The sequence below is a fragment of the Equus caballus genome, chromosome 7 (assembly GCF_041296265.1).
Source record: "Equus caballus isolate H_3958 breed thoroughbred chromosome 7, TB-T2T, whole genome shotgun sequence".
In the NCBI taxonomy this organism is placed as follows: Eukaryota; Metazoa; Chordata; class Mammalia; order Perissodactyla; family Equidae; genus Equus; species Equus caballus.
Genome location: NC_091690.1, coordinates 17,411,485 through 17,421,685, shown reverse-complemented (window position 1 = coordinate 17,421,685; position 10,201 = coordinate 17,411,485). Strand labels below are relative to the sequence as shown.

At 39.2% G+C, this 10,201-nt stretch overlaps 1 protein-coding gene across 4 annotated transcripts in view; it reads right to left on the bottom strand.

The window, feature by feature from the left end:
- Nucleotides 1–982: 982 nt before the first annotated feature.
- Nucleotides 983–10,201, bottom strand: part of ELMOD1 (ELMO domain containing 1) — a 63,447-nt gene continuing 54,228 nt past the window's right edge. For all 4 annotated transcript variants that reach the window (XM_070272749.1, XM_023644740.2, XM_023644742.2 and 1 more), the window contains one exon: nt 983–2,396. In XM_070272749.1, the coding sequence (XP_070128850.1) occupies nt 2,224–2,396 (173 nt within the window). In that variant the 3' untranslated portion in view covers nt 983–2,223. The remainder of the gene's footprint in view (nt 2,397–10,201) is intronic.

Sequence of the window (10,201 nt, the reverse complement as noted above, 5' to 3'; positions counted from 1 at the left end):
AAGTGTTTTTATCATAGCAAGTCGTGTTTTGGAAAACTTGGAAGAGGCTTGCTACATCATTTACATTTTAAGTGGTCAACCCTTGTTCAATGGAATAAGTACAAGCGAGCTAAGAATGCTCAAGGGAAAAACACACATCACACATTTTTTTATGCTTTTGAAACCTTCTCCTCTTCTTTTTCTCACCTCACTTCATGCTACTGGCTAGAAGGCATCTTCCACAAAGAGGTGTGAAAGAGAAATCTAATAATACTCTGAAGTAGAAGGAGCTGGCAGAGTCTGTTCATGCTAAAATTGTGCAGCCACGTTAAGATACAACAGAGAGAAACGACTCAAGGAGCTGGGAGGGAAAACTCCCAGCTTTGTTACCATCAACCATCGACCTGAACAGAAGAGACATGAGCTGGTGTAAATGCCACATACTATCAAGCCATGTCAGTGACACAGGACCACAGGAGACAATGCACACATGTGGCTGACAAAGTCTGTACTGCGTGTGAAATAATGCCTTCATCTATAGCAGCTGCAGCTGCGGTGGAAATTCAGGGCTCCCCAGACAGGCCTTTTAACAGGTTCACAAGTTCTTACCTACTCCAGAGGGAACATATATTCTTGTTGTTACTCACAGGATACAACACGCATTAACCCACTCCTTCCCTTCCCCATTCTAAGAAATGGACAAGGAAACCACAGGCAACTTAATGTTTCCTTGATCAGCTGCCTATCAGTAGACAAACCATGCTTCACAGGAAGGTGCAAAGAAAAGCCGGATCTTACTCTTTCATTAAAGCACCACCAGGCCTCAAGATTAGTTAAATAAAAGAAGTCCCTGAGACATGACACACTAATTTACACCTGGTTACTCTGAATGATCACATGACTTCTATTTGGCGCCAGGTCTGTGACATTTTACTCACTCACATATTTGCATATTCAGAAGCTGTATGAGCATAAAACTATTAAAAATGAAATCCACTATACATTACAGTAGAATGACATGTAATTTATTCATATAACCGACAGTTAGGCAGTACTGAAAATTCATTTAAATAAGCAAGTGATTACACAAATGTCTAATAATACTAAAATTGATAGTCAGAAGGTATAAAATACCATGGGTATGAAATGCCATGGTAAGTACTATTCAACAGACTACAATCATAATTCCAAACTAAATCATGGTTTTTAAAATGATTTTTAGCAGTTTTGGAATGGTTTGATTTTTTCCCCCCTTCCAAGCAATATACTTCTTCTACTGATGTAAGACAAGGTCATTATTTTCAAGAAATATTGCAGAACAACATAGCTCGGGTTTCTCTCTTGTAATGCATTTTCTTGCAAACTGTTTTTTAATATTGCCTCTTGACATAGAAAACAAACCAGTCAGCACTCGGTTCCCTAAGCTTGGATTCTTGGATCAGAACAGCGCCAGGGTGTAACTCTGAGTTCAACAAAAGGCCGGCAGTGAAAAACCTTTTGCAGCTTTTGAAATATGCATACTTCTTTTCTGAGGCTCCAAGCATCACAAACATATGTAGGGATCCAAGCCAATGAAATTATGGGAATAAAATAATTTGATAGCCAGATGACTATGACAGAATTGCGACTGGGTGTAAGTTACGATATAATTCCGCGGTACTTCAAACAAAAACAGCACCTACCTAAAATTGCTTCTTGTAAGCCTTGGTAGATTTTCATGAAGCACAGCTATGTTTGCAGGAATGGTTTGGCTTATCATGTGTCTGTCTGTCTGTATTATTTTAAAGTCATACTTTATTAGAATGAGGTCCAAGCATGAACCCAGCTTGAAAAGCTAGCAGCAGTAGTCATGAAACATATCAATAAATTAAAAGGCTTTCACAGAATAAGACTCAGCTAAATCTCTGACATACAAAACACAGCTAGAGAAATACAATTCTTCAATGCTGAATTATGAGGGGGAGGAAAACAATCTAAAAAAATAGAAAACTCTCTCCATACCTGGGTGTCAAGGCAAGATGTAACACTGCATAATGCCACAATATGAGCAGTCACTGGATGACAGATTCTCCAGAAACAGTGGTATCGGGGGATCTGGTAATTATGACCAAGAGATGAAAATACTGTACCAAAAGGCATGCATACAATTACTGTGCATTCAGTGTGTGAGCTGGGATCTAAGCAGAGAACTAACACGACAATGAGGCAGTGTTCCGGGGCATCCATTAAAACCAGCGTGGGTGACTACATGTTGATTAAACCTTCCGAGGCAGCAAAGTGTGGGCACAATGCCATGTCTGGGTTCTGCAGCTGTTTTATGATCCTCTTGCGGAATTTCTCCCGCACACGATTAAATTCCATTATGTCCATGGGGTCCTCTTCAATCCAAAACTTATGAAACTCGTGCATCAAATAGCCTGTTAGAGATAAGACAGTGATAAGAGCCCTGGAGAAAAAAAAAAGTCCTTAATCACATTCAAAATCAGCCTGAATGCTGGAAGAGATGTCAGACCAAATAACAGCAACCACAGAGCTCAAAGAAAAGATCAAAATACAGCAAATATTGCTGTTAAAAATTATTCTTTAAAATCGGTGCAGTAGAAGCTACCAAGATGCAAGATTTTTGCAATTGGTCTTAGAATTACTCTCACTCTTCTCAAGCAGGAAGAAAAATCAATTCTGCCATCTCTTGAATACGAATCACTTCTGGAACATACTCTGAAAGGCTGACAGTGACTACTTCATCCTTCCCCTCCTAATTAAATTAGCATAATGGTCTGATTTTCCAAAATTACTCCACTCAGCCTTTTTTTCCTTGATATTCGATTTGAGTAAAGTTTTAAATTACCCTGACAAATCAAACAAATGCATTCTGACAACCTATTATGAGACAATAAAAAATGTAAATCAACTCTGAACAACACAGACTGGTCATTTAACTACATGAAATTGTTAATAAGCCTTCCTTGCTCTGAAACATAATTTCATATTCAAATACTTCTGTGTCTCAAAAAAATGATCCAGATTGGGAAAATTTGGGGAATAAACATGAAGTATTTGATATGAGAACCTATTCATTGTATTCTGTTTTCCCATTGTGCCCCCTCCCTCCACCACATTTAGAATTGAAATGTGAATAGCTTTTTAAAAAGAGAATAAAAGACATTTGTGTATAGTAAATCAATTGCAAGCTCAAATGTCCCCATATATATTAGAAAAAAGTATTTAAGGAAATAATCCTAGTTAAAAAAAAGAAAACCAAACATTAAACTGGCTTTTCTTTGTCTTAACATTGGAAGGCAATAGAAAATAGTTGGGAGTAAGGAGTTTGGAGCCAGAAACCTGATTTGAATCCTAGCTCTTTCAGCTTCATGGGGAAGGAGTGAGCAGCAGAGATAGTAGGAGGCATAGGAAGAGAATTTTGGAACAAACGTACTCAATTCTAATAGTAAAAAAAAAATCAACAGCTTTTGTTTGTCTGGTAACTGGCTGCTTATGGGAAAACCTTCAGCATAGCTCCATAAAACAGATTTTTAAAAATCTTTATTCATCTCTCGCTACAATACAAAATTAGAAGTGACCTTCCCTCCCACTCCCAACACACTGCCAGAGGCTGGTCCACTTCCACAAACTCACCTCCAATTACTCATCTCATTACATTGTTAAGTATGCTTGTACATCTTTAAGTATTTGGTCTCTCTACAACTACAGGAGGAAGGGTAGTAAGGAAAGAGGGAATTTATTTTACTTTTTTGGGGGTGGTTGATGGTTCCATTTCTTTTAGGACTGGACTGTCTTTGGACCCTCCACACACAGTAACTGATGTGACTGCTTTTAACAACTCTGACGGGGACACACACCAACCCTCACCCGAACAGCTTCTGGGCTACACAAGCCAGGGCTCACTACCGCTGTCATGGAACCTGACGACCTCAGAGAAGCCCCAGACCAGAGCATCAGCGACCCCAGGAGCCATCCCATCTGTCTCTGCTCTATTCTGTACTTGGATTCCCCAAGGTGGCATCCAGCCTTGAACTCTTCTGGTAAACAACACTGACATTAGCCTGTTCCAAGATGAAGAACCTGATTCTTAAAAGGTTCTTCATCACACGGGGCCAAAATATGTTGCCCTGTATTTCTCGGAACAAATTCAATCCTTCTCCAACTCAAATATTTGAAGTGCCCTTCATGCACTGGGTGTCTCTCTTTTCCAAGTTAAGCATCCCTATTTCTCTTCACCATTTCTTGCATGCCATAACTTGGAGCTGTTTATCATCCTGGTCATTTCAGTGAAACGCTAACAGAAACTTGTTTCCTCTACTCTCAGTATCTTATTCAACCCAAAGAATTCAACCATCTATCCATCTAGTGACTGGGCAAACTCCTAAGGTACCCAAAGAATGGTATGGGGAACTCTCTAAAAACACAGACCCTTCCAGATTCAACCAGATATCGCAGTCAGTAAGAGGAACCTTACATCACTAAGTTTGTGATGGCCTTTAGTCTAGACGATGGTCTCTAGGAGATGCTCTCTTTTTAAGTTCCCTTGGCTTCTTTCTAAATATTGTAATTTTTATGGTTCTAAATGAAATCTATGATCATTTATAAATTCTTCTTCCCTTGCTGTATAAAATACACACATAATTTTCCTGACTTGGCCTCTGAGCTTAAATAAACACAACTGAGCTGTTCATATCTAGAGTCAAGTTTCCTATTCTATGAATTAAAATAATCCATGATGAATGAAAAGCATCTCATTAGTATCTCATGAACGACAAAGTCTTTACTCCTATTGACAGTAATAAATAGGAACTGTAAAAAAACAATCTTTCAATGAAGAATTCATTTTTCCACAATGTAGATAAAAATATTCACTCTTCTACAACGTGCAGGTATATTGGCAACTCACTCCAAAGGTGATCGAGTATAGCAGAATTTTAGGAGAATGCAGATCCATTTGGTTTCCCCATTTTTCTACCTTACACGCAATTATAGAAAAACATTTTGAAAGGTTTAAAAGACAGGCTAGGATAAGAGTAGAGGTGGGGGTGGTTCATCTTCTCAACCATTCTCAGGATCCTTCCTCTTAAGGCTATAGCAGTCAAGCTGTAAAGACTTGAGACTCTCTTTCTTTATCCCATCAGGAAAATAGAGACTGCATAATGTGATTTTAATCAAAATGCAGAAATAGTTGCTTGGCTTCCAGGGTGCATATTATAATTATAAAACTCCACTCATTTATGTAACATTACAGAGTGTTCAAAAATCCATTTGGTCAATTGGTCAATTGGCCCACCTACCAATTAACAATATGCAACAGATACAAAAGAAGGTAGAGTTCCTATGCTCCTCAATTCTTGGTCTCTCAGTGACAGGGACCCAGGTAGATGATTTCAGATGATGATTTCTTAGCTAAGGAAGCCAATAAAATGGCATGGAAAGTAGAGGAAGGAAACAGTGGCCAGGCTATTGCTTACAATCTCTTATTTAATTCTTATAACAGCTTTGTGGAGTAGGTAATGCAGATATATCTTCATTTTACAGTCGAGAACAGTGGGCTTAGAAAAGATACTTGAATGGTGTACAGTTGCACAATTACAGCTTGAAGCTGGAAGCCAGGACCTGAAATCAGCTGACTTCCCACCGTACTAGCAGTCTTTTCCAGTGTAGTCTCTTCCTCAGGCTCTTCCTACTGAATAGTTCCTTCTTTTGAAGGTCAAAGTAAAGATAATTCTTTCTCCTCTTCTGGCCATTGTGCTTTCCTTCTGCTCACTACACCTAACCTTACTTCATTTCAATGGAGCTGTATGTTGAGTGGAGCTTTAAATTGAATGCAATTTTTGTAGCATACTGCCTTGGCAGTGCAGTGTTCACTGAATAATACTGTGAAGTCAGAATGATGTGGCTATTATATTCTTATATTCTTTCACCTAGATGAAATACCTGCTTTGAATACTAATTTGGCTTTCCAGTCCAAGCCTGCAGCATATTTGCTGTTGCTTGAATGTGTCTTGGTTTTGCTTCATTGCATTCAGTTAGTAGACAGTAGAGACATATGCAAGGACACAGGTAATTGCAAGAATATTACAGAGGAGAAGCGAGGAACTGATCATGTCCGATGGAGGAACAAGGAATTCAGAGCACAGTTTGCTTCCTCTAGAGAGGGCTGAGACCCTCTGCCTACACCCCAATCCATAGTGGGATTGCTGCTGTGTCTAAAACCTGGTGAGAGCCTTGAGAAAGAAATAATCCTATTGCATGCTTTCTCACCAGGGCTAGGGTTCTCTTGGAAGCATATCAATTCAGGCCAAGGCTAAATTTTTCCAGAGAAACTAGACTCCTTTTCTCTGGCAAAGGACATCATCCAATATTTTAGCCTCCCATCCATCATCCATCCATCCATCCATCCATCCAACAAATAGTTACTGAGCACCTTCTCTGTACCAGGCTCTGTGCTGAGTATACAGCAGGGGACAAAACAAACATTCCTGTCCTTAAACGTCAATTCCTATGATTCTAACTTTGATTCTCTCTTGCAAGAGCTCCCCCACTGCGTGGCCCTGCATTCTCCTCATGCTGAAGAATCCCAAATCTGCCCTTGCAATTCTTCAGACCACCAGAATTTTACATTAGAATGCCCACTATTCATCTCCTTGTGGGTTTCTTTAAAAGAACTCACTCCTAGCATGCTTAAAACTAAACTCATTCTATTTTCCCTCAAAACTGCTTCCCTGGCTTCCCTAAGGAGCATGGTATATATATAGAAATAGGGTAAGTACAAGGGGCAGGAGACAGAGCAAGGGGTTTTATTTATCTACATGCTTATGTTCTTGCAAATGGCTGACGAAGCTCTTCAAGATATGCACCCCCATCCCCACCCCTGCTTTTCCTACTGTCATCTCTAGTCACCCCTCTTCTCAGACCCTCTGCTCTGTTCCTTGAATTCACCATGCTCTGCGTCTTGTGCCTTTGCCCACGCCACTCCCTCCCTCTGTCTAGACCACTCGCCCACGGCTGCTCTATTTCCCTCTATTCACCCTTTAGGTCTCGTGGAAAAGGGCATTTGCTTGGGAAGTTTTCTCCAACTCCCAGACCGAGTGAGCTATGCCAGTCATAGGCCTTTTCCATTTTTAAAAACAATATCTTTATTCCTCAATCACAATTCCTCAATTCTTCCCGCCACATTCTCATTATTTGTTCAGATGTCTGCCTTCCTCAGCACAGAACCTAATCTGTAGTAAAACTTCAACAATATTTGTCAGAAATGGTCAGAGTTGTTAAAAGAGTAAATATAATCATCTAGTTGTCAAAGTAGGAGCAGTAATCACATATTGAAGGGACTTTCATTTTCCATTAATAAGTCATAAGGTGTATATATTTTAAAATTTGCTTTTTATTTTTACCTAATTTATACACACACATAATTTAGAGACAAAGAGTTTAACAAGGCTTGTTACAAAAAGCAAACAAAAACCCAGCAGCAACCCCTGCCCTAATTCTGCTTCCCTGAAGCAACACTTCAACTCTTTCAGCTGAAGCTTTTGATTATTGACCTGCATAGCTCTAACTAACAGACTTTCCATTGCTTGCTTGTTTTCACTTCCCTCTATAGAAGATGAAGATTTGGCTCCCTTTCACTCATTCCAATCACATTATCACATATTTTCTAAAAATTTTCTTTATCTACTTTTATTAACTGCCCTCTTTTTATTTGCTTAGTTTCTACTTATTTAATTTAACTCTAAACTATTCTCTAAGTATGCCAACGTGTTCAACATGGTAGATATTCCATCAATGTCACATTCTTCAAATAGTCTCTCCCAGAGCACTCTGACCTGCTAAAATCTGGGTTTATTTCTCTTGGCCTATTGCATAGATATCATCTTGGGCTTTCCCTTCACCTTCATCCTGAAGATTCTCTTCTCTTCTCTCCTGTAATAGATTTCCTGCTTTCTGGACTCCATTTATTCCTTTTAGGATTACTCTCTTATTTTGTGGAAATGCATCCTTTAGGAACCTTCCTGATAAAGGTACAAGGAGGTTAAACATTTAAGACCTTGCATTTAAGTCTTTATTCTATTCCCACACTTAACAGGTAAATTAGACTGAGTAGAGAATTCTAAATTGGAAATCATATTCCCTTAGATTTAAAAAACATTCTCTTAAATTTTTGAAGGCATTATTCTACTGTCTTCTTTTTGCTGCTGAGAAGTTCAATGTCATCTTAACTCCCAAATCTTTATGTGAAAGCTTTGGACGTTTTTAGAATCATCTCTTTCCTGTGTCATAAAATTTCATGATGATGTAGACCTTGGTGTGAATCTATTTTAATCTATTATGCTGGTGCTTACTAGTTTAAATATGAAAACTCATTCTTCAGTTCTGAATATTTTTCTTGATTTATTTCTTTGATTCTCTCCCCTTAGTTTCACTGTTCTTTTTCTGGTACTCCTATTATTCAGATATAAGATGACTTTCTAGATTGGTCCTTTAATTTCTCAACCTTTATTTTCTATTTTTCATCTATACTTTTTGTTCTACTTTCTGGGAGAGTTTTCAGCTTTATCTTCTAATCTGTCTTAGAGATTTCTTTTCTGTTATCTGATTTTTAATTTCTAAGAGCACTCTTCTGTTCTCTGAATGCTCTTTCGATGGCACCTTGCTCTCGTTTCATAGTTGCATTTCTTTTGTCTTTGGAGATATTAATGACACATATTTTTAAAGTCTTCTTCTCCCTGCATAGTTTCTATTTCCTCTTCTAGTGACTTTATTTCTGCTTGTTTTAGACTCTTGCTTGAGGCTTTCATGCTTTAGGCTTTTCTTACTGTTCTTGTTATCTAGTGCTGCTTAAGAAGTTATTCTAAAATCCAGTGGCTTAAAACAACTATTTTAATATACTCATGAATTCAGTGGGTTAGGAATTCAGAAAGGGCATTGGGTGGATGGTTCACAATGTCTGGGGTCTCAACTGGGAAGACCTGAAGTTTGGGGTGACTTGACAGCTGCTGGCAGGAATCATTTGGAGGCATCTTCACTCACATGTTTGATGGTAGATACTGGCTGTTGGGTCCTCATCTAAAGCTGTCAGTCAGGTCACCTACATATGGCTGCTGCATGTGTCCTGGACTTCCTCACAACACGGAGACATCAGATCCCTTACATGTGGCTCATGCTTCCAAAGGCAGCTCAGTCCCAGAGAACCAGGCAAAAGCCTTTTCTGATCTAGCCTTGGAAGTCACGTAGTGTCAATTCTGCTATACGCTATTGGTCAACTAACCAGCCAGCCCGGATTCAAGCAGTGAGAGGGACAAATAAACCTTACCTCTCAGTGGGAGGAGTGTCAAAAAATTTGAGGACATGTGTTTAACCATCACACTCAGACATCTGATAATCCTTGGTTGTCTCTGAATATTTTCACAGTTGAACTGAACAGCCAGTTGGACTAAGAGCTGATTGAAAGCTCTGAGCATTTAGACAGGGCTTGTTTACTGGGAGCATGACTATAGAGTGATATGGCTGGGCTGTTTCACTGGGGAGCTCCAGAGGTCAACATCTTGAGCTCTTTTCTCTTGGGCTGCTCAGATTCCCCAGAGAAGAGAAGGCCCTGTCAATCTCTTGACTGGCTGCCAAAGTGACAGGAACTGGGTGGGAGAAGGAGTCTGGGCGTCTCAGCTTTCACAACACTTTCGGTATGGTTTGCTGTTAACTGTACCTGATACTCATCAGACTAGAGATCCTTTATTTGTCTCTCCCTGGAGAATAATCCACCAGCTTCTGCTGGGGAAGGGGAAAGGGAGGAGGTTTGGGTCTCTAAGAGCTTCTCATCATACTTTCAAGCAACCTTGCTGTTTTTGGTCCTACCTTCACCCCTATTTCCAGAGATACCTAATGCTGCCAATTCTTGAACCTTCTGGGGAGTCCTATGGAATAAATTAAGTTGCTTCTTAACTTTCCACACTACCTGTTTGGGATTTGCTCTCTCAGGACTACTAAATCAGTTACTACCTAATCTGTTTCTCTGCTTTCAAAATAAGGTTTTTCTTGCCTTGTTTCTGATTTTTCCTGTCCTTGTGGATTTATGTTTTCTTTGAAAAATTCCTTTATATTAACTTTAATGAAGTTTCAGAAGGGAGCATAACGCATGCTCTCTTTAACCAGAAGTCCTGATTAATCAGATACAAAAGAAGACAAGACCCTAGATAATATAATCACTATTAATTTA